Source organism: Neovison vison, chromosome 4, assembly GCF_020171115.1.
Source record: "Neovison vison isolate M4711 chromosome 4, ASM_NN_V1, whole genome shotgun sequence".
NCBI classification, from domain to species: Eukaryota; Metazoa; Chordata; class Mammalia; order Carnivora; family Mustelidae; genus Neogale; species Neogale vison.
This window is the reverse complement of record NC_058094.1, coordinates 39,194,536-39,219,929: the sequence shown is the minus strand read 5'-3', so window position 1 is coordinate 39,219,929 and position 25,394 is coordinate 39,194,536. Positions and strand designations below refer to the sequence as shown.

General features: G+C 37.1%; 1 protein-coding gene across 7 annotated transcripts in view; it reads left to right on the top strand.

Moving 5' to 3' along the window:
* MTDH (metadherin) overlaps nucleotides 1–25,394 on the top strand; it is a 59,372-nt gene that overhangs the window by 4,353 nt on the left and 29,625 nt on the right. For 4 of the 7 annotated variants that reach the window (XM_044245242.1, XM_044245238.1, XM_044245244.1 and 1 more), the window contains exons 2-5: nucleotides 8,659–8,760; nucleotides 22,596–22,680; nucleotides 23,392–23,568; nucleotides 24,964–25,029. In XM_044245242.1, the coding sequence (XP_044101177.1) occupies nucleotides 8,659–8,760; nucleotides 22,596–22,680; nucleotides 23,392–23,568; nucleotides 24,964–25,029 (430 nt within the window). The remainder of the gene's footprint in view (nucleotides 1–8,658; nucleotides 8,761–22,595; nucleotides 22,681–23,391; nucleotides 23,569–24,963; nucleotides 25,030–25,394) is intronic. The other 3 variants (XM_044245240.1, XM_044245245.1, XM_044245243.1) reach the window with 1 other exon arrangement.

Genomic DNA, 25,394 nt, shown 5'->3' with positions numbered 1-25,394 from the left:
GTAGTAAGATGTCCTGCCAGTGTATTTATACAACTCATTCCCATTCTTTATGCCTGGTAAACAGCCATCTGAGCCATCTTTTTATTTTTACAGTGGATGATGGCTGTGTTTGCTTCTTCAGACTGAAATTTTGTGAGGTCTTTCATTCTACAGCCAATAAATCATTCTAATAGTATGCCGTGTCTTTTGTAGTTCTTACTTCTGTTCCAGTTTCATTGCCATTGCCCTACTTTTGGACTTCATTACCTTTTGCTTCGACTATACTAACAGCATCCTAACTGGTTTTCCTGCTTCCTGTCTCTTTGTTGCCTTTCCTTTCTACCCACTCCTGCTAGTTAAATCTTTTAAAGACTAGCTCTGATCATGACTTTCATGTTCACACCTTGTCAGTTGTTTCCCCATCACATGTTGAGTAAAATCCAATCTATGAGGTGGTCATGATGTAACCCCATCTTAGATTTATCTCTTAACCATTATCCCAAATGCATTACCATTAGCTAGGCTGCCTTATCTCTTTATTCATACTATTTTGTTCCATTAGAAAGTCTGTCTTTCTGTATCTGTCAAGTTTCAACCTATCTTTCAAGGAAGGCCTAGCTGTGGTTCTCTCTCCACTATAAAGCCTTCTCTAGCTCCCCAGGTAGAGTTAGTCTCTCTTTTTTATATATCTATTTTGTATTTTATTATGATATCTAAAGACAACAGAGCATTGCCTAGGAATGTACCTGTAGGGCAACTGAGGTTTTTTCCCCAGCTCTGTGCAACGTCCTTGAGTGATCAGGGAAGCAAAATTGATTTGGGGATTAGAAATTAATTTTAGTGAGTAGGTGAACTTGCCAATAAGGAATCCCTGAATAATGGGGATCAACTTTGTACTAGTCTGTATCTGTAATTGGACCCTTCCTTTCACCTCCTCATATCTAGGTGTCTGCTTGACTTCTCCAGTTGGAAATCTGGCATTTGTCTCAAATTTTAACATCTCCAAAAGAATTCATGATTCCTTGCTTTCTCCCGGTCTTCCTCATTTCTGTAAATGGTAAATGACTGCCACCCATTCAGTTACTCAAGTCCCAAATCTAAGAATCATTCTCGATTCTTCCCTTTCTCTCACCTTGTATCTTCCCTACCTTACGTCTAATCTTTGAGCAAATACCATCCACTTTATCACCTAAGAGGTGTATTCAGTCTGACTACTTACTCTCAGTTCTGTTGTCTGGCTCCTTAGCTCACTTTTGTAGCAATAGCTTCTGCAGGCTGCCTCCAATCCTAAAGCTAACACTTGTCTAAAACCAACACTTCAGGGGCTTTTGCATTTTAAACCTCAACTTCTTTCATATGTGGCCCAGCACCTGCGTTTCTTTCTAAGTTGATTTTGAGTTAATTTCCTCTCATTATTACCTCTAGCTATAGTGAGCTTTTTTCAGTTCCGCAAATTCCTTCACCAATACCCAATGCCTGTATGTGAACTATTATTAACACTTCTGGAGTAATCTTTTCCCCCACTATTCTAATCAGCCCGTAGATCTTACCTTAAAACCCACCGTCCTAGATAATCATTTTCTGATCACCCTATTTGACATAGGCATCCCATTCTATTTTCTGTCTCAATTTTTGATATGTGGGTATTTTTTTAATTGTAAGTATCACAGTTTGCTTATTATTTACTTATCCAGTAATTTTGGGGGGGATCCTCTGCCTCCAGTGGGGAAAGCCTCGCTGGCCTCGAAATGCAGTGGCAAAAAGTGCCCAGCACATGTAAGAGCCTTTAATAATTATTTGTTGAACTGAATTCTGAACAGAGTAACTATAATGACATCTCACAGTTTAATTGGATAGTTTATTTGGCTAAATAAATTAATCTTTTAAGATACTCCAACAGAATTACTTTTTTTTTTTTTTCAAGATTTTATTTATTTCTTTGGCAGAGACCGATCACAAGTAGGCAGAGAGACAGGCAGAGAGAGGAGGAAGCAGGCTCCCTGCCAAGCAGAGAGCCCGATGCTGGGCATGATCCCAGGACCCTGAGATCATGACCTGAACCGAAGGCAGAGGCTTTAACCCACTGAGCCACCCAGGCGCCCCAACTTTTTTTTTATTCTTAAGTAGTGGTTTTGCTAGATCAATCCCCAGGTATTAGTAAAGGTAAATTATATCACTTGCCACCTACATTATAGGATTTTCTTCTTACCTCTGTTCACTAGTCCCCTTAGTTCTAAATACTAAAAGAACAGTCATTTGAAAATGAGTAAATAAAAATAATCATTCAGTGAAAAAAATCTCAAGTCATAGTTAAAACAAATATTCCCTATTGTAGAGAAAAGGAATCTTGAGGTTCATAAAGATTAAATAACTTATTCAAGGTGATAGAGCAAAGGAGTTTCAAAAGCTAAACAGTATCCTGATCGTTAGTCTACAAACTCAACTGTTATTTCTGCTGTACCTCTCAGGTTTTCCTAGCATGTTTGCATTCAGAGAACAAATCCAGTTTTCCCAGTGAATTACAACTCTGTGTATTTCTTTTAAAATTTAGTTTTAGAATCAGAAGTTTGTACTGAAAATTGTAACGACTTTTACCGAAGCTCCAGATTTTGGCTCCATTTGCTTGGTTGTATGACAGGGCTTTTTCATCTTGTCATTTTATCCTGCCAGAGGCCTAGTAGAAAAGACCTTTAATAGTTCTGCTTATCTTAGCTACCGAGAGCAGCAGTAAACCCTCTGAACACTTGGGGTTTCTTTTGCATTTGGACATTACTGATTGATGCCGTACTTCTCAAGTTCATGAAAGCTTTGACAGTATCTTTAAATTATTATTATTCAGGCAAACTCAAGAACTCTAAGTAAGGAATTGGTGTTATTTGACCAGTTTTAAAGTTTACTTTTTTCTCTCCAGCTATGCTAGTCGTTTTCAAACTATGCCACAGAATGCCAGTATTCCAGAGGGCATCCAGCAAGCTCTGAGAAAGTACATGGCTGTGTCTCTGCTGTATCATGTATAGTTCTTACCTCAGCACCCATCAGAAGTCAAACCTTAGAAACCAGTAATACTGTATTGAATTCTTCAGAAATCCTGTTAGTGTAATTTGGCCAGGTGACAGGTATGGAGAGTCCTCTTTCTATCCTGTGAACGTAGCTCTCAGCATGCCTGATGCAGTCAACAGGTAATCTGGAATTCCTGAAAAGAGTTGAGTCTTTGGCTAGCTGCTTAGAAAGCAAAAAGAATCTTTACCACTAAAGGAAATATCTCAGGATATACAGCAAGATTTTGCAAATTTGAATTATAGGCCATGTGTGTAAGATTATTCTCTCAGTTATTAAGAATTTAAAATTGGAGTTGAATTTATTTATTTATTTATTTATTTAAGATTTTATTTATTTATTTGACAGAGAGAGATCACAAGTAGGCAGAGAGGCAGGCAGAGAGAGAGAGGAGGAAGCAGGCTCCCTGCCAAGCAGAGAGCCCGATGTGGGACTCGATTCCAGGACCCTGAGACTATGACCTGAGCCGAAGGCAAAGGTTTAACCCACTGAGCCACCCAGGCGCCCTGGAGTTGAATTTAAAAATAATTTCGTAAGTTACTATGACTGAAGCTGTAGTTTATTGTGTATTTAGTGTATGTGATTGATACATTCACATTAGGCAGAGGAAAGACACAAAATTTGTGCTTTCAAGTAAATGACAAGGAATTGTTCTATCATGAATTTCTATCAGAACTCTTCAGACTAAAACTGACTGAGGCAAGGTCTTGTTCATCAGATAAGTTAATGTGTATAAAGCATCTGGCAAGGTACTTGGCACATGGCACATACTTGGAAATTACCAGTTATTGTCAGGCTATATTCTGGTCTAATCTGTCAGCTAAAGATGATGCACCTTGAATTTCTGTAACATCTTGCCTTTTATCTTCTTTAGGAAGGGTGTAATATATACACTTGTGCTTCTTGTATGTTCAGTATAACTTTAAGCCAAGAAAATTGAAATTCCAATGAAGTAGTAACTTCTCTAGGGTGGTACACATTGGAGAATTCAACTCTGGTTTCGGCTTGCCTTCAAAACCCCTACTGTTTGCCTTCAATGGGTGGGGTTAGAGAGATAGGGAGAAGGGGGTAGAGTATACCTTTTGTCTTGTATTTTAATATGTGATGTTACCTTCTTCCTTTGTTAGGTTCTAAGCTTTTTGAAGGCAGCTTTTGGGCCTCACTTACCTTTGTTTCAAGGTTTTAAGGGTTCTACATATTACTCTACTGTGTTCACTTACTGGATGTTGAGTGAATGAACAGAAGTGCATATGATACAATTTTCTTCTCTTAGAAAATGGTGAAACTATAAGCAGTTTTTTGGGTTTTTTTAAAGAAAGATAATATTACATTGCTGTCTCTAGAGCAAGTCTGGACTATTTCTGACCTCTGAGAGGATACATTTACTTATCATTTGTATTCTGTTAACTTCCCAAAAGAATTTGTGTCTGGAGTACTGAACACGTGTACTGTTTGTTGGCCCTCTTAACCACCAAGACCTAACATTTATTTTGAGCTCACTGGTTTGAAAAGTGACCTGAATGCTAGAACATGGGGATGGGGATTTGAGCCATCATAGCCGTGTTCTCTCCTTTATTGTCATTTTAATAAGAAACTTGTATAAGACAAGTACATACTTTTATTTTTTTAAATATTACAGATGATGAAATCCAGTGTTAAGTCAAGGAAAATGCTTATAACCACAAGGAGTAAATGCAGAGATCGAGTCTTGATCCCAGTTTTGTCCAGTTCCAAAGCCCATGGTCTTTTCATATTCCTTTTTTTTTTTTTTTTTTTGTAGTTGGTAGACTACCCTTCTAGTTTTTAAACTTAAGACGTTTCCAAGTAATGTGAAGTCATGGTTTTTATATTTTATGTCTAGAAATAAAATTTACATAGCTAAGTGAAAATGGGATTCTAAATGATTTCATTTTAAAAGTCAAATGTTAGACTTCATATATGCTTATCTTAGAGGTAGATTCTTTTGCAATTTAGAATCAGTTCCACAAATATGTGCGGCTGCTCAAATGGCGTGGATGTCTGTTCAGCAGATCTTCTTATTCTGAACTTCACCATGCCTGGAGGGCAAATTCCTCTCATTTGTCCTTGTTCCTGAGGTCCCTAGCCCAGTGCCTGGTACTTAAGTACTTAATAAACGTTTATGGAATTGTATGGACTTAATAATTCGAAGGTTGACTGACATGAAGAATTTTCTTTCCTTTAAATCAGGCATTATTAAATAAGAGACCCTATTCCTCTATGTGTCCCCCTTCTGCATTTTATTTTCTTGTCAGCTAGGTATTTTCATTCTGGTTTATCCCCACCCTTCCCAACACACACACACACAATGTTCTTTTTGAAAGAATCTGGCGTGGGAGTTGGGGAATATATAATAATAAGGCAGACACAGCGATGCCTACATGGAGTTTATCCTTGTACGAAATGATTATGTCATTCTTCTGTTACTGGTTGATTTTCTTCAGATTTGGAGGATGTTCTTGTCTAATTTAAAATATAGATTGTATGCTACATATGAAATTAACCTTGGTTGGCCCTGGAAGGAACCCTCAGAGTGTTCCAGAAAATTTTATACTAGCATGCAATAAGAGGCCCATGTAGTTGCTAATCTGTGGAAACACACCACATATATTAAGGCTTCGCGATGAGAGAAGATAATACTTCTGTGTAAAACCCAGATTGGCAGTCAGGTTGTATTTAAAGTGTTGGTTTGCATTTAGTTACTTTTCATGTGAGCAGATTTACGTGATACGCTTCCATTACTGGATTTGCTGATTTAAATATGGTCAACGATTTTCCAGGATGCAGCCTTCTCCAGCTAGTGGAGTAAGAGGACAGATTAGTGTTTCTGATGCGGAGAAGAGGCATAGCCACCATAGTGTATCCTTTTCTCCTGCTGCCCAAGAGCTCATTGACTCTATTCTTGGGAAAGGAGGCTTATTGTTTCATAATATCAGGCTTTTTGGGGGGCTTGTTGCTCCTGGTAGTAGAGAGAGCGATTTAAAGCCCAAGGGTTAGTGTAACATTGGGAAATCTGCATAGACTGAGGAACAGCTACAGTCACAGCCATTGCTTAAGTTTATTCTGTTGCAGAGAAGGAAGTAAAATTGGCACAGGTCTGCCATGTGGGACCAACCTCTCTGCATGGTGGTCATTTCAGAGTCTATGAAATGGAAACTGAGTGTTCCCTTTGTAAGTCACTGACAAAGGACTTCAGACTTCCTAGTTAAGAGAAAAGGTTGTTTCATCTTTCATTTGGGAAGCTGTATCAGCAATGTTTGCAGTTGATCTCAAAGCAATTGCATTGAACTTTTTGGGTATTCTTAACCACTTAATTTCTCACCTTTTAGCAGTTAATAGATAAGCTAAAATGAGTTAGTGTAGTCATTTACATGAGTAAAATGGAAGTGCTCTCTGAGTGACTTTGATGGAAAGTTTCCTGGAGGAATTAGTTAAGTGAAGTGTTTAGAAATGTAAGCTTGTGAGCTGCCAGTTAGAGGTGGGAAATTGGAGTTGGAGCTGCAAGATGGCTCAGGTGGCCTAAGGCTTGTATAGAAAGGTAAAGCCAACCATGGGAAATCAGAAAAGGTCTGGCTAAAGAGAATAGAACTAAGAACTAGCATATGAGAATTGACAAGTAAGATGGTGATACTAGAAAGTAGAAATAAACAGTTTAATATTCCTGTTGTTGTTGTTTTTAAGATTTTATTTATTTATTTGACATACAGAAATCACAAGTAGGCAGAGAGAGGAGAGGGGGAAGCAGGCTCCTTGCTGGGCAGAGAGCCCGCAAGATCATGACTGGACCCTGGGATCATGACGTGAGCTGAAGATAGAAGCTTTAACCCACTGAGCCACCCAGGTGCCCCTATTCCTGTTGTTGTTATGGCTCTAAGTCCAAATTCCTTTCAGGATTTTCTTACCTTTCTCTTTGTAGTACTCCTGCCCCTCCACCCCAAACATACACATATACATACACAGGAAGGCAGATTAGAGGAAGCAGCAGGAAAGTGACAAAACAGCACAGGAGAAAGAAAACTGAATGAAGAATGAGGAGACCTGGTTTTGGCATCTGACTTCAATAAGTTGCTTAAGAGCCAGCTGATTAAATTGGGATTAATTGGAAATTTCATTAGCTAAAAGACAGCTTTTGTTTCGGTTTTTCTGCCATAAATCTTTGGGAAGCCTACAAATTGGGTTTTAGAATATTAATGGTCTCTTTCTCTAACTGTATGTCCCTGATAATTTTGAACAAACTCAGGGAAAGTCAAGTTGTAGAAAATTGAACATTTGTGTTGTTTTCTTGAGTTTGGCTTGGCTATAGTGAGTAATCTGGTTGGTGGAAATCTGTTCTGTAAGAATGGGAAATAAGACAACTAAAACGAATGTATATTGATTTACTAACTCACTGGTGGAATATGAGGGGACTAGCCAAGTAAAAAGTAGTAGTAGGATCCATAAAGAAGAGGTTAAAATACAGATACCTGGACTCCATTCTAAATATATTTCTGGTGATAGAGCTCAGAAATGTTTTTTGGGGGAGTAGGTGGGGTTTAACCCCAAAAATGAGTGACTCTAATTAAAAGCCAGATTTGGAATTCACAGACTTAATCTTATTCACGGGCACCTCTAAGAACTATCATTATTTCAGAGGAGTGTCAAAGCTGAGGTAGCCTTTCTTAAGCTGTAGCCGTGGACTGGTAAATTTCTTAACCCCAGAACAGTAGATCCATTAGATAATTACAGTAATTAGAATTACAAGGGACATTAGAGATAATCTAATACAGAGGCCAACAAATTATGGTCCATGGACCAGATCTGGTCCTCTACCTGTGTTTTGTAAATAAAGCTTTATTGGAACATAGCCAAACTCATTCATTTATTCATCTATGTCTGCCTTTGTACTGCAGTAGCAGAGTTTTGTAGTTGCAGCAGAGACAGTGTGGCCCACAAAGCCTAAAATACTTCCTGTTCCTTTACTGACAAAGTGTGCCGAATACTGAGTAGAGCAGATCTGTCATTCTATATATGTAGAAATAAGATTCAAAGACAATGACTGAAACATTCGGAGATGACATAACTAATTGGCAGAGTGCAAGTACAGGTTAGTCCCTTGTTTTCCTGCTTTCAGTCCATTATTTTTTGTTGGACAGAAAATATATTGTGGTACAGAGTTTTGTTTGTAGGTTCATTATTTTTTTTTTTTTTAAGATTTTATTTATTTATTTGTCAGAGAGAGAGCGAGCACAGGCAGACAGAGAGGCAGGCAGAGGCAGAGGGAGAAGCAGGCTCCCTGCCGAGCAAGGAGCCCGATGTGGGACTCGATCCCAGGACGCTGGGATCATGACCTGAGCCGAAGGCAGCTGCTTAACCAGCTGAGCCACCCAGGCGTCCCTTTTTTTTTTTTTTTTTAAGATTTTATTTGTAGGTTCATTATTAATTCTATTATGAAACACAGTTACTATGAACAGTAGGCCAGGTCTTAGATAACATGGCTATACAGAAACCTTTTAGATTTGGGTCAGGGTAGAATTTGATTGTAGTATATTCTGTTTCCTGAGTATAAATCTTTGGTTTGACCTATCGAGAAGTTTGATAACAAGATTCTTTCTGTTGCCTGTGCAGCCTAATGGACGGACTGTTGAAGTGCCTGACGAGGAAGTTGTCCGAACTCCTCGAAGTATTACAACAAAGCAGCCCATAGAGGCAGATAAGAAAAATGAAAAGGTAAGCTTGAGAACATACAAAATTATATGCAAAGCTCTTAATAAAGAGAGTAACATATAAAAATGATGATTTCCTGTTTCACAAAAGTGTACGTATACTCCCCATTTAAGGACAACTGAAAATCTGAATTTGTCATAGCAGATAGGTGGCGCAGGTCTAAGTAAGTTGTTTTATTTTTTTACTTTTAAAAGGAAGGATATCACCAAGTATTTTAAACATGCTGTGGCATTATTAAATTCATTTTGCCAAAATAATTTACTCATGTGTTGAACATCTTTTATGAGTAAGATTCCACGTATGTAACATCCCTCTTATTTGAAAACCGAATTGCGTTAACTTTCTTAACAGTGCACTTCTAACATGAAGAGCTTACCAAAATGTTCTGTGGTGTTAAGGGTTGAAACAAATTTCTGTTCTGATGGAGATACAATTCTTATTAGGCAGTTTGACTTTGTTTAACAAAAGAGAATGTTCTATATTCATTATTATTATAATTAGTAAAAGGTTTAGATGTGCACTCTTAAGTTTTCAAATAAGACAACCTATCATACCCCATAAATGGTACATTCCTGGGATTTTATTCAGTTTTCAGATTTCAGTGTTAGAACTGACCCAATTTTTATTTGACTCAGTTTAGTTTGCAAGTAGGCAAAATATAAAAAACTGTTAATAGTGGGTTGTTCTGCTATGGGGGAGGAACTTTGATTTAAGTCCTTTTGGTATATTAATTACTTGTCCACCCCCTTCCCCTTTTAAAACCCTACACATGCATACTCCTTTTCAAGAAAGACAAAACAAAAAATATTCAGAGGTAGGCAAATGGTTTCTAGGAATTAGCATGCAACATTCCAGTCCTATAGAATAGTAGTATGAAATGGTTGCTGCAGTTTCTTAATGCTTGCAGTTTCAAAATGTCTAAAAAACTGGCAAGATCAATTCTCCCCTTTAACCCGATACAATTGGTCTAGGGCCATGATAGCTACAGGTAGGATGGCTTAAAATGAAGGATATTTGTAGAAAAGAGTTAAATTTATGCCTGATTTTGCCTTTGGCCGAAAAATAAATAGTAAGTGACTTATATTAGCAAATAAGGATACAGTTTCAGGAATGTGAATTTACAGAATGAGTAGTTCATATGTCTAATATGGATTTATACTTCTTCCATCTAAAGTTTCTTTATTTCTGGGTTTTCTCTCTACTAGTGAGTATTTTATGCTTGTTCTTGCTTCTAGTTCCTGAATTACCCTGAAAAATTTGTAGTTAGAATGATAGATGAACTACCATCCATTTCTGATTGATGAATCATATAGTGACTGGGTGTATGAGGATATAAAACTACAGTTTAGAGTTTATAATCATTCTGAAATTAGTGATAGAAAATGATTACAGCAATGGATATTTGTTAAGTATCTGTGATAGGGCAGACACTATGCAAGGTGAGGTATGTGTATGAGTATATTTATATGTATCTAGTAGAGACAAGTTACTGAGTACCCACTGGGTATACTTTTAAGACTTACAGAAAATTTATATGCTACTTTATGCTCACAAGAGCACTGAGGAGGTGGTATTATACCTATCTTACAAATAAGAAACCTGAGGCATAACTTAACCAAAGCTACTAAAAATAGTTCTATCTTCCACCCATCTGACTTCAAAGTCTGTGATTTTTACTGCTCTGTATGATTTCTGATCCTTTCATAAACTCTGCAAGGCTGATAAGGGCTCTGAGGCATGGAGGGATTTTACAGTTTCACTCATTTCATAGTTTGTGAAGTAGGATTTGAATCTAGCTCATTCTGGTGCCAAAGCCCGTGCACTTGTGAATCACTTGATGGTACCGCCTCCTTTCAGTTGCTGTTGCTTTTTTCAGGACAGAGCTTCTGCCTTTGGTTTGCTGCCTTTTCGATTTGACTTTTGGCATAATAGTAAATGCTGCAACTCGTGGCTAGTGTTTCTTTTTGCCATCTGCATCTTGGAATTTACGCTTTTTAACTTGTTTCAGTCCAAGAGACCTCATTTCAGTTAATTTTTTATGCTCTTGCACTGTGTATGTTTTTGTGTGTTTTAAACATATTTTTTAAGACTTTCTATTTTTTTGTAAGATGCTTGTCGTAGATCTACTTATAAACCTTTATATGCATTGTTGTGTATTTGTTTTCCTCTCAGAGCCGTATCTTGGGCAATTTGAGAGGTACAGTTTGCCTGTAGAATAATTGCCCTCTCAGCTGTGATATTGAATATCTTGCCCTGTCACTTGAGTAAACCTCACAGAGAAAAACATTGCTAAAAACCATATATGACAAGAGTTACAGACCTTCGTCTATAAAGCAAGTTAAAGTACAGTAGTTTTCTAGGTCTTTATTCAGCTGTGAAGGTCAGTGCTTCATTGATCCTGGTCTCTAGCAGAATCTGTACAGGACCATTAGCTAGGCTGAATGCGTTGTGCTACTAGATGCTGAAGGGAATAAGAAGAATGGAAGACATACTTAACCCTTAGAGAGATTGCAGTCTAGTTAGGAAATGCAAGCACAAGAAAAGATAGCAGGTAACAAGTCTCTGAGTGCCAGATATTCAGAGGAATAAGATTATCCTATTTGGGAGGCTAGAAAAGATTGATTTAATAGGACTTTCAAGGTTGGGGGTGGTATTTCAGTAACTGGAAGTGAGGAGGCCATTTCTGGCAGGTGAGAGGAACAAATGAACAACAATCACACACTTCAGCTGGAGCAAAAGAACATATTCAGACATACTCAACAGAAAGCCCTAGACAAGTTTGGTCAGGATAGGTGGGGGTATGATAAAAATAGATGTGTTCAGCTGGCAGCAACATTTGTGAAAACAAATCAGGCTTGCATCAGTGATTATGAGGGTCTGAATTAAGATAGAAGGTTAAAAGATTGTCAGTAAGAGAGACAATAAAAACAAAAATGTGTGAAATTTGGTCACTGTCAGGTTTTTCAGGACAAAGTCAGTGGAGTCCTCTGAAGTAGTAGTGTCACTCATTATAAGTAATAATAAGCTCTTGCATTTTATGATGCTACAATAATACAAATATTTGCACATCTCTTAATCCTGTTGAATAACTCTTGGTTGGGGATGGAGGAGAATATAATCATTTCTTCAAATCCGGCTCATTAAAGAGTTCAGTGGATTGCCCAGCAATACATAGCTAGTAAACAACGATCCCTCAATTTTGTGCAGGCAACATTTCTCAAAGTGTGGTTCATGGACCCCTGGGTATCAGGGACCTTTTGTGGGGTCCTGGAAGACAAAACTGTTTTCATAGTAATAGAGACATTATTTGCCTTTTTTGCTGTGTTGAATTTGCATTAATGGTACAAAAACAATAGCAGGTATTGCTAGCACAAATCATGACGGTGACACCAAACCACTAGTGGCTGATTCTTTATTGCAGTCCACTCACAATTAAAAAGAAAAAGAATGCTAGTTTCACTTAAGAGTATCCTTAAGCTGTAAAAATGATCATTATTAGTTTTATTAAATCATGACCTTTGCACACTTGCTTTTTAATTATTTTATATGATGAAATGGGAAGTATAAGTGTGCTGTGTAGTGAAGAACAGGGGTTGTCCTGAGGAAAAACACCCATACAGTTGAGCTACAGTCTGGACTAGTCACTTCATCCATTTTAACTTGAAAGAAGAGCTGATAGAGAGGCCATGGTGATTTAGACTTGGGTATTGGCAGACATTTTCTCAAAAACCGTCAAGATGATCCTGTCACTTCAAGGAAAACTACATTTATTATTTATTGCAAATGACACAATGATTTATTTCCAAGTGTAAATTAGAAATTTGGAAAAGTTGTATCTGCCACCACGAACTTGACAGCATCCCAGTGCCTAAAGACTTTCTGATGAGATCAGTTGTGATGTTAACAAATGTGGTTTTTAAAAATACTGTATATAATGGAATATTTTAACATTTTAGAAGATGTATGTAACTCACTGAACCCATATTTTCCAAATGACTGACGTTTGCATGTTACAAAGCAAGTGTAAAAGATTCATTCAAAGTGCAAGATAGACCAATAGAGTATGGGAAAGCTCATTGATACAGATTTCATGTTGCAACAATTTTTAAGAAACTACCACTTGAGAAGTTTTGGCGTAACATTTTTTCCTTCCTCTGCTTAAAGCTCCTCACAACTTCCCATTGCTTTTACTCCACAGCCTTGAACATACCCTAAAGGCCCTGCCCGTCTGTCATCCTACTCCTGAGCCTCCCTAAGCCCACACATGTTGGTTTTTTGTCTTTCTTTTTTGTTAAACAGCTTTATTCTGGATATACTGTAAAATTTATTTTTTTGAAAGTGTAAGATTTCAGTGTTTCTGCAGAGTTGTACAGCTCTCACCATGTAGTTTTTTAACTTCTTCCTCTTCCCAAAAAGAAATCTTCTGCTCATTACCAGTCATGCCTCATTTTTCCCTTTTCCCCTTAGCCCCAGCCCCTGTCGACCACAAATCTTTGGTGTAATAGCAAAGAAGAATGCAATTATCTGAAAAACCTCTGAAGACAATCCTTCTTTTTCCAATTACATTTCTATGTGTTTGTAGCCAGATTGTCTTCATATGCTTCAAATTGTTTATCACACAGTAAAATTAAATGCAAAAGCAGGTGTGCAGTCTGTCTTTTATGAAGCCAGACACTAAAGATACTTACAAATGTAAAGCATACCACTCTTCTCAGTAAAATGTTTTTGCTATTGTTCGTATAGGTGTAACTATACAATATGTAATTAGTCTATTATTGTTTTGAAATAATATATATCCAAATAATATCTCACTTTTAATTTATAATATGGTAGATATCAGTAGGTATTATCCACATAATCAAAGGCTCTTTGACATCCTCAGTCTGTTTTAAGAGTATCCTATATCCAAGACGTTTGAGAACCACTACTCTAGGAGTGATCAATGTTTAGAACCAAAGGCAAACTTGTTCCAAGGCATCATAGATTTTAAACAAGTGTAGGTATAGCAGCTCTTAGTAAAACAGAGAACACCAGCATGCCCAGTGAGCTTATATACATTTGTGTTTTACCTTCCATAATACATCTTAGAAACTAATTTAAAACCAGGGATTGGCAAACCATGACCTGTTTGCCATGTCTAGCTCTCTGCCTATTTTTGAAAGTTTATTGGAACATGCACCCATATTTATTTACTTATTTATTGTCAATGGCTGCTTTTGTACTGCCAGCAGCAAAGTTTAGTGGTTGTAACAGAGGCCTTATAGTCTGCAGAGCCTAAAATGTTAACTCCCTGACTTTTTTTTTTTTTTTTTTTAACTGAAGCCCTGTTTTAAACTCCTAATATAGTCTTTTGGGTTCATTAAAATGTTTTGTTATCTGGAATGCTTTGAGTCTGATTGTGTAGGTCTTGGACTCTTGACCTTTCAGGCTCCTTGGGCCACAAAATCTATAGCTTCGAGTCCTGGGTTCCCATCCAAGGAATTAGTTTCCAGTGTCCCCTTTAAGGTTACCACAGTATTTTCTGTAAAAGAGGGAATATCTTACCAGAGAAACCTCACTTCTGCTCCTAAACTCTGACAAATAGCAGAAATTTTTTGTCTAAACTCTGACGAATAGCAGAAATGAGATCAGAACCAGGAATTTCACACTAGCCCATCATTTTTTCATGATGCTATAGTTGTATGAAGCAAGAGCGGATTGAAATACAATAAAATAATGAATTTGGGTTTTGGGGTTTTTGTTTGTTTGTTTTTTAAGATTTTATTTATTTATTTGATAGACAAAGGTCACAAGTAGGCAGAGACCCTGGGATCATGACCCAGGCAGAGGCTAATTTAACCCACTGAGCCACCCAGGTGCCCCAATGAATTTGTTTTTTTGTTTTTTTGTTGTTGTTTTTGGTTTTTTTTTTTTATTTAAAGATTTTATTTATTTAATTGACAGAGAGAAATCACAAGTAGGCAGAGAGGCAGGCAGAGAGAGAGAGAGGGAAGCAGGCTCCCTGCTGAGCAGAGAGCCCAATGCGGGACTCGATCCCAGGACCCTGAGATCATGACCTGAGCCAAAGGCAATGGCTTAACCCACTGAGCCACCCAGGCGCCCAATTTGTTTTAAATGTAATAAGATTGTTGTGAAAATGGGGTCTCCAAGTGGAATTAATTTATTAGGCTATCGGAAATATGAGGCCCACATCTTGGAAAGAGTTTGGGGCTAGATAAAAGAGTTAAGATGGGGCGCCTGGGTGGCTCAGTGGGTTAAAGCCTCTGCCTTCGGCTCAGCTCATGATCCCAGGGCCGTGGGATCGAGCCCCGCATCGAGCCCCGCATCGGGCTCTCTGCTCAGCGGGGAGCCTGCTTCCCCTCTCTCTCTGCCTGCCTCTCTGTCTACTTGTGATTTCTGTCTGTCAAATAAATAAATAAATTATTTTTTTTTTTTTAAAAGAGTTAAGAAAGGCTTCTTGTAATTTTCTTTTTAAGATTCTGGGTTGACAGCCATACAACTTGTGTGGTGTGCCATAATTCATAAGCTCACACGAAACATATTTAAATAATTTAGTGGCTTAGATGATGGAATCAAGTGTACAGATATAATAGCCCAGAGGTTTTATTCTGGGGACAGTGAAAGTTGGGCAGACAGGGCCATAAGTAATCCAGTCTACTTTAAGGCTCTTCCATTGATTAACCAACTATTAATTGAATACCTTTTGTCTGCAAGATACATTATTCTAGGCACTAGGAATATAACGGTCAATAGAACAGATTAAAATGGGGTAAGGGGACAGTTAAAAAGAAGCAAATATATTATTTCGCGTCAGATGATGGTAAGTGCTGTGAAAGAAGATATAACTAAACAGGGTAAGGAGAAAGAGGTGAAGTGTAAGTGTGGGCACTTCTCTGCACCTGCAATCCTGTTTCTTCCTTACATTCAGGAAAATGCATTGGAATAGTAGTGAGTAAAATAGTCTTGGCTCTAGTTTAAATTACATTGCCTCCACCACCACCACCACCGCCAGGAAAGGGGGAACATCAGTTGCAATTCTCTCCACTTTTAAAAAGGTTTGTGACACTTTCTACAATTAATCTCATCCTTATATTGTGTCACAAGTTAGATTAAGAATTGCTGGTATAGCGGTGCCTGAGTGGCTCAGTGGGTTAAAGCCTCTGTCTTCAGCTCAGGTCATGATACCAGGGTCCTTGGATCTAGTCACATCTGGCTCTCTGCTCGGCAGGGAACCTGCTTCCCCCCTCTCTCTCTGCCTGCTGCTCTGCCTACTCATGATCTCTGTCAAATAAATAAATAAAATCTTTTAAAAAAAAAAGAATTGCTGGTATAGAAAAATTTAAGTAATACGCTCTTTGGACCATCCATCCTTTGCCATTTAACCATGCCCAGCTTATTTATATGTTTGAGACAACTGAGAAAAATAAATAGTGCTAAACACGGAGCAATGTAAAATAGGGACTTGCCATATTTGCTTAGGCAGAAAGTGGATGAAATTGATCTGAAGCAGTAGTTTTCAGATTTTTTAAGTGGCAGTCGTTGGAAGTTTTCAAAACAAATTTCACCAACCAAGAGGTTTTTAATTTTGTCAGGTATGTACATTTTTAAAACCACTGTCACCGGGGCGCCTGGGTGGCTCAGAGGGTTAAAGCCTCTGCCTTCGGCTCAGGTCATGATCTCAGAGTACTGGGATCGAGCCCCGCATCGGGCTCTCTGCTCTGTCAAATAAATAATAAATAAAATCTTTTTTAAAAAAAAAGTTCTATCAGTTTATGTTGTAGAGATGTTAGAAAAATCACACCCCTTTTAAAAAAATAAGTAATAAAACCACTGTCACCATTAACAAAAAAAAAAAAGGCAGTTTTGACACGGTGGAAAGAGAAAAAACAAAAATCTCGGAAAACAGAATAGTTTTTGCCATAAATTAGTGGAAAAGCTTTTTTTTTTTTCTTTAAAGATTTTATTTGTTTATTTGACAGAGACACAGGGAGAGAGGGAACACAAGCAAGGGCAGTGGGAGTGGGAGAAGGAGAAGCAGGCTTCCCCGTGAGCAGGGAGCCAGATGCAGGGTGGACCCCAGGACCCTGGGATCATGACCTGAGCTGAAGGCAGACACTTAAACGACTGAGCCACCCAGGCACCCCGAATTAGTGGAAAATCTTATATACTAGCCACTCATCCAGAGACCAAAGCATCATAGTATCCACTTACAACCTTTAGGAAATACTCAGCATTCCTCTTTTTCAGGCTTCATTTCCTTTATCAGTCCTGACTTTGTCAACTGTGGCTTTAGATAATTATAGAGCTTTTATGTTATGTTATGTCAGTTCACCAGAATTTTAAGGACCAGTATTTTCCAGACAATTAAGAAATTGAGTAAGGATTACATTTAGAATCTGGCTTCCTACCTTGGAAATAAAGTATCTTTTAAGTTAAAATTTGTACAGTATCTCTCTTAATAGTTTTTGTCTCCATACAAATACTAAATTAGACTCCCTAAGTTGAGTTGAATTGAACACTCCTTTTTTTTTTTTTTAAATACTTCACAATTCCTTAAACAAAATCTGCTAAGAAGCAGTTAGCCATTTCAGTATATCTACTTTTGCTGCCAATACATACCTTTTGCTGCTCTAATAAGTGTTCACTTTGGGTGTTGTACTAAAAATATTCGTTCATGTCAGGAAGGTAAAAGTAAAGGATGAGCTTATTTATGGAAGTCATTTTTTTGTCTTTTTTTTTTATAAGCAGCCTGTAATTTTTTGGTATTTTAAGTTCTGTGAATTCAGAAGCATATTACTTGTAGTCCTAGAACTACTTCAACATGAGCTTTTTAAGACCATTGTCTCCAAAGTGAAGTACACAGGAAAAGCCATTGGGATAAAGGAAGAAGATATTTAGACTTTCTATTTATACTTAGTTTTTTATTAAAACGAATTAATCTTTATTCGTATCAATGTAGTCATTGGCATCCTCATTTGGAATATTAGAGGGTAGTAAGATGCTACACGGGCCAGATCCTGAGAACAGGAAGCTGCAGTGGAAAGACTGCCCTCATTGGTTCTTTTCTCATAACATATTTTGACGGATTGCAGTTGATACGTGCTCAGCTCTGTGGGCTTCTTGATTGTGTCACCCAGCTTAAACTAGACTAACCTTCAGTGAACAGGCTGCAAAGAAGCTATAGATTGTAGTTGGTGATAATGCAAATAAACAATTAGATAAAATGAGCATTGCTTTTCCTACTAAGACCTCTGTCAACCACATCATCATGAGGTTAAGATGATTTAATCAGACCTGATAAGAAATTGGTCACAAAAAATTGAAATCATCAAGGAAGATTTTTGAAATAGAAACCTTGACCATGGGACGCCTGGGTGGCGCAGTTGGTTGGACGACTGCCTTCGGCTCAGGGCGTGATCCTGGAGTCCCGGGATCGAGTCCCACATCGGGCTCCCAGCTCCATGGGGAGTCTGCTTCGCTCTCTGACCTTCTCCCCTCTCATGCTCTCTCTCACTGTCTCTCTCTCTCAAATAAATAAATAAAATCTTTAAAAAAAAAAAAAGAAACCTTGACCATTTATACTGTGACTTAAGATTTTAGCTAATTATATTCTGAAACTGTCTCAATTAGCAGGTTATCTAAGCATTCCAAATGTGAAGATTGGACCTCTGCAGTTTTATTTATTTATTTTTAAGATTTATTTGTTTATTTGTTTATTTATTTGTCAGAGCGAGCAAGCACAAGCAGGTAGAGGGGCAGGCAGAGGCAGCGGAAGAAGCAGCTCCCTGCTGAACAAGGAGCCCAATGCGGGACTCGATCCCAGGATGCTGGGATCATGACCTGAGCTGAAGTCAGCCGCTTAGCCTAAGCCACCCAGGCGTCCCTCTGCAGTTTTTTAAAAAGATGATTGTTTATTCAGTACCCAGTCGGACAGAATTTTACTAAATATAGTTATGAATGCTTAGAAGCCACTCTTGAGGTTTCTGATTTAAAGAGGGAAAGACGTATGTGGAGAAACACTTGTTCTTTTCTGCCATGGTAAAATTCGTAGAAAACAGTATGACAGTCAACCAGAACACATTCTTTCATCAGCATATACTGTTGGGTGCAGCATAAAAATGTTGCTGGTGAATTAAGTAAATCAGTAGCAGAGCAAATTGCAAATTGGAAAAATGCACAGATGATTTTGACATTACACCTGGGGAACTTGGTATATTCTATTTCAATAATGAAATGCATAAAGAACTACTTTTGTGAGCAACTGAAGATTAAAAAATAACTACAAAGATACATTCTCAAGAAAAGATGACTTAATTTAAATTTTTTGGTGTGAAAAACTAAATAAAAGCCACTGATGGAGAGCCCCCATGAACTGAAGTTTAATTAAAAAAAATAAAATTTGGGGAGTAGGGAGATGAAGTTTTAGTTGTAGCACCATGCATGACATTCATTCACTACATTATTTCTAGAAATCTATGGTGGCAAAAAGAGGTATAAAGCCAGACTGTAAATTGGAAAATGAGGCAAGGTGGGAATTAACTTATAGTAAGGACAAGGTGGGAATCATTCTTTATTCTACAAAGAAGAGATTGATTGATTATATATGTCAAAATACTTTTATAAAGCTGACCAACTTAAAAAGCAAGCCACACATTTTTCTTTTACTAAAATTCAAGTGTTTCGAATATGTTGACCTTTTTGATAATGACAAATGGTTGTCTACTTAGCAGATCTTTTGTGGAAAAATTTGTAGTTAACCTGTCCCATCAGTGTTAAGAAAACTTTAATAAGATGTGTCAGAAAGTAGCTGACTTTTTTTTTTTTAAGAAATTCATGCAACGAAGGGTATTCTGAGACGTTTACATCATTGTGTGATTTTGTTATTAAAATTGTCTATTACTTGTGAAAATTATCATATCTGCATAATTTAACAGCTCAGGAGCAGTTTCTAACAAAAATAGCGTGGCAGCCCAGGTTTGGAGCATGCTTATCAAATCCCAACTCTGACGCTTAATAATTATGTGATCTTGGGGTTGGCTAGTTAACCACTCAGTGCCTCCCTTTTCTCATCTGTAAAGTGGGAATAATAGCATCTGCCTCAGAGGTCTTTTTTTTTTTTTTAAAGATTCAATACTTATTATTATTTTTTTTTAATTTGACAGACAGAGATCACAAATAGGCAGAGAGGCAGGCAGAGACAGAGGAGGAAGCAGACTCCTTGCTGAGCAGAGAGACTGATTCAGGGCTCGATCCCAGGACCCTGAGATCATGACCTGAGCTGAAGTCAGACACTTAACCCACTGAGCCATCCAGGCGCCCATTATAGAGTTATTTTGAGACTTAACTGGGATAATTAAAAAGATCTGTAAGTGATAGCAATACAATCACTTTTTTTTTAAGTTTAAGTGTTTTTAGTGAATCCATTTGTTAAAAATGCCAGAATAAAGTAGAACCATCAGATTCAATTACAGGAACAACTGGTACTGAGGAAGATTAAATTTTACTAGTTAAAATTCCACAAAAATCGTTGCCAACTTAAAAGATGAGGTGGAAGAATTAATGGCATGTTTTAGAAAGCATGGCCTTCATTTAAATGGATCTCTGTACCTTTGTCAGGTTTGAGGTTTAAGGTATTAAATGCATGAATTTAGAAGATTATTAAAAAATAATGAAGCGGAGACACTTCATAAGTTAGTTAAAGTTAACTAACTTAACTTTAGTTAGTTCCTGTAGGTCTGTACTGTCCAATGTAGTAACTACTTCCATGGATGGCTATTTAGCACTCTTTGTTATGCGGTTTTATCAGTAGTTTTTTATATTAATTACATTTTGAAATAGTATTTTGATAGTGTTGATTTACATATATTGTTAAAATTAATGTTACCTATTTCTTTTAGCTTTTTAACCTGTGTGCTAGAAAATTTTAAATTACAAGCATGACTCGCAGTATATTTCTTTTTTTTTTTTTTTAAGATTTTATTTATTTATTTGACAGAGAGAAAGATCACAAGTAGGCAGAGAGGCAGGCAGAGAGAGAGAGAGGAAGGTAAGCAGGCTCCCTGCTGAGCAGAGAGCCCGATGCGGGGTTCGATCCCAGGACCGTGGGATCATGACCTGAGCCGAAGGCAGAGGCTTAACCCACTGAGCCACCCAGGCGCCCCTCACAGTATATTTCTATTGGACAGTGCTGCTGTAGACCAGGGGTTGGCAAACTCTGGCCCCCGAAATCCAGCCAGGTACCTATTTTTGTAAATAAAATTTTGTTGGAACACAGTTATACCTATTCGATTATATATTGTATATGGCTACTTCTGTGCTATAGCAGCAGAGTTTCTCAGTTGCTACATGTAGAAATATGTATGCCTTGCATAGACTAAAATATTTACTATTTGATCCTTTATAGAAAAAGTTCGCTGACCCCTACTTTAGGCTGTAATTAACAAGTGCTCCATGTATTGTGTTTACTTAAGAGTGGCTGTGAGAGACAGACAGGAAGATGACTGCTGGTGATTGCAGGTGGGAAGAAGGTAGTGGAGAGTGACTAATAATAGGTACCAGGTTTCTTTTTCGGGATGATGAAAGCATTCTGGAATTAGATAATGATGATAATTGTATAACCTCAAATATACTAAAAACCACCAAATTGTATGCTTAAGAAGGATAAATACAGTATGTAGATGATATCTCAATTTTTATAAAGTGGATATGAGCCTGGTTTGGTAGGTGTAATAAAGCAGTACCCGAGATGTGTTACATGTTCATGAGACCATGCCAAGAAACAGGTACAAATCAACTATGGGAAATAAAAAACATGGTTTTGAATAGTTTATTATATACCCCTGTTGTCGAAGAATTTTTAATCACTGTTAAGAGCTGTCATTTATTGCTTAGTCAGACTATCATTTACTGCTTTACCCATGAAAAAGACTTACTGTCTAGATACAATCTTTTTTTGTGGTAAACTTAACTTCCAGATAGTGCACAATAATATATGTAGCCAGTCTCAACAAGTAGTTAAATGAGTGAATGCAAATTATAAATAAAGTCACTATTTCATAAATTTTAGTATTCTTCTCAAAGCACTAATCTAAGTATAGAAATCATGGCTTTATAAAGTTTTAATGAGCTCTTGAGAGGAGAAAATATTAGCAGAAGGGAATTGGAAGGCTATTTCAAAATATCTGTATCTTGCGTGTGTAAAGGTATTTTCTCTGATGAATTACTAACTATCTACCACATGCAAATCCTAGGTATTTTCACATTGCTCTGAAACCGACAAGATACTACCTTCTTTGTACAGTTGACTCGCTAATTTGCTATACAGTAGGGTATTCCAACAATGTGCTTTATGAAATCCAAAAACCAATAATCAGTGCATCATTTTCTTTCTAAACATTAACAGTAGGTCTTTATTTTATTGTTCTGAACACATTGTATTATAGGACCTTATTTATAATGTAAGTTAGGGCAGCATGTATCTAAGGGCACAGACTTTGGAGCCAGATAGACCTATTTCCTAATTTGACGCTACCATTTACTAACTCTTAATGTCACCCCAGGCAGCCTAAGTCTCCATTTCCTCATCTCTAAAATGGGAATAATACCTTCTGTAGTGAGTTTTTTTAGGGAATGAAGAAAATGAATGCAAAATACTTAGCATAGAGTAACCACTCAATAAATGGTAACCTCATATTACTATTGCCATTTAATGTTAAGTTTTTTAACCAAATATTAAATTTTTTGGTTGTCAGCATCATACATTTCATTATGTATCTTACTGACTCCTACCTTTTCAAAAACATAATGAAGTATTAAGTAACATTCTATTTTACTTTCAGTCAAAGAAAAATAAGAAGAAATCAAAGTCAGATGCTAAAGCAGTGCAAAACAGTTCACGCCATGATGGAAAGGAAGTTGATGAAGGTACTTGAGCAAGTGAAAGGACTATAGAAAAATTTTTAATCCTTTTTTACCATGGTACATTATATAAGAGCTGCATTTGTATCGCTTAATCTTGTATCTAGCTTTTCTCTTAATAATTACAGATTTTAATGTACAGATCTGTGACATTGTTAGAAAACACTTTCTTTTTTTTCTTTTTTTTCTTTTTTTTTAAATCTAAATTACTTAAGAATCTAATAGTGCTTTTCCTGAAGGGAACCACCTTGAGATTTAAGGTCTAGCTCACTGTGTTGGGCAGTTATTTTGTCTTTGTTTCTTTGATTTGGACTTTTCCCCCCTCTTGTTTTTAAATACACTATCCCTAGGAAGCCCTTTATTGTCATCACCAAATAAACCCACTTATTAGTAATTATTTATAACACTCTCCATTCTCTCCAGCAGGATAAAAAGACATACGGAATGACTTACATTTCTCATTTTTCCTAAATCATAGATGACAGTTGATAAAAATTACCAGAATAAATAATAATGGCAGTTAGCTGCCTAAAACAACATATTGGGACTAGAATAAATTCTTAGGATAAATTAATATAATCAGTACTCTGGGGTTTTAGCTTACTCTCTGAATTTATCATGATATCCTATGTGCCCTGCCCCATTTCCCCCCTCAAAACTACAACTTTTTGTCTTCCCCTTTACTGAATAACACTTTTTTTTCTGGGGCTATGTCAGGAGCCTGGGAAACTAAAATTAGTCACAGAGAGAAACGACAGCAGCGTAAACGTGATAAGGTGCAGACTGATTCTGGTTCATTGGATTCAACTATCCCTGGGATAGAAAATACCATCACAGTTACCACCGAGCAACTCACAACTGCATCATTTCCGGTTGGTTCCAAGAAGAATAAAGGTATATTGGTGGAACATAAGAGTCATACATCAAATCCAGTTCCTTTTAATCAGATGTACAAAATATCATTCTGTCAAAATTTGACTATTTTGAACTGCTTACATCACTGTGCTGATATACCCTTCTTCGTGAGAGCACTGTGGACCACATACTGGTTTACCTGATAACTAGCAGTGTTACTTGTTCCGTACTGCCCAATGAATGGCCTGCCGAATTAAAATTGCCTTTCTGCCTTGAGTCACATGAGAAAATAATGTTGCCTTTTTTTCTTGTGTGCGTTGCTTCACCCCAGCTCTTTTATATCTCCGTTTCTTTTAGTGGACAAGACATTTATTAAATAAAATTATTTGTCACCAATCCTGCATGTGGGATGCTTTCATTCCAAGATGAAGCAAGCATGTTCTGGATAGTGCAGGCTCTATCTGGACTTCTTATCACCCTGACTTTTTGAGAATGCCATAGGTGTTTGATAAAGCTGGAGTTGAGCTAATGTTCTTCCCAAGTATTTCAAGTGCTCACACTATCCAATACTGATGGCTTCTTAGCTAAAGCTCTTTACATTGCCATCTGCAGAGTGATACCGTTCAACTTGGGCATTGACTTTTCTTCCTTTACCTTTTTATTAATTGCCTCCTCACCCCGCATTTGTCTCCAGGCCACTTTCTTAGCCTTGTTATCTTTTACTTTTTTGCTTAAAGACTTGCTGGAATTTATTGCTTTGATATAGCAATGACTTCTATTTATGCTTTTTCACTGTTAAACATATTAGCCATGCTTTAGTGCTTCTTTCTGTTGGTGACCCTTTTTCACTGTCTTGTGCATGCCTTCCTTGCTAGGACAATCCTGTGTCGTACTGGTTTTTTGATACATTGTAATCATTAAATGCTTTTTAGTGTCAGAGAAATGGTATCTTTGTTACAGTATGTTTCTGTACCTTGCTGTACCCCTTGCCGTATTTCCTAAGTCCTGGTCCCAAATACTGGCAGTGTTCTTTTTAAGTTGGTTGTATTTGCTTCCAGGATTATTGAAAAGGCAGCTGGCATTGTTGAGAGGTGGCAAAGTTGAATCCAATTACAAAGCCCCAGTTCTCCAGTTCCTATCTAAAAGAATCTCATAAACATTACAGAACAGCAGACTCCACATATACTTGAATGATTTTCCAGGTCCTATATTGCCATTTTAGTTGACTAAGAATATGGTAACTATAGAACACAGTTCCTTAAGGACATGTCAAGTATGTTGTGAGTAACACTCTCTTCCAATATAAGAATTTAGCACTTGAAGAAATAATTTCTTAAAATTAATAAGTGAAAATAAATTTGTATGTTAACTCCTAATTTAATGTGCATAGTGGCCTATTTAGTATTAAATAAATTTTATTTCTATTTCAACCAGGTGATTCTCATCTAAATGTTCAAGTTAGCAACTTTAAGTCTGGAAAAGGAGATTCTACACTTCAGGGTGAGAGAAATTACATGTAACTTAAATTGAAGGCCCATCAGAATAGAAACTTATATACATGTCTCTTTCCTCACATGAATGATACAGAAGGAAAAAAAGGCTTAGAAATGATTTTTAATTACTAAAGTAACATAATCACAATCCAGAGATTTTGGAAAATGGATAAAAAGAAAAATCATTCCCACTTCTAACAGTCTTTGGTATGTTCTAGTTTCTCCCTCTCCCCATATGTAAAAACATTTTTTTAGTAATAGTTTATATGCTATTTTTATTCTTGCTTGCATTGTGTAAGCCAATAGAGAAAAGAAAGTTTTGGGGTGGGGGAGGACTTGGTTTCAATGTAGGCATTTATGGGATAAAATATT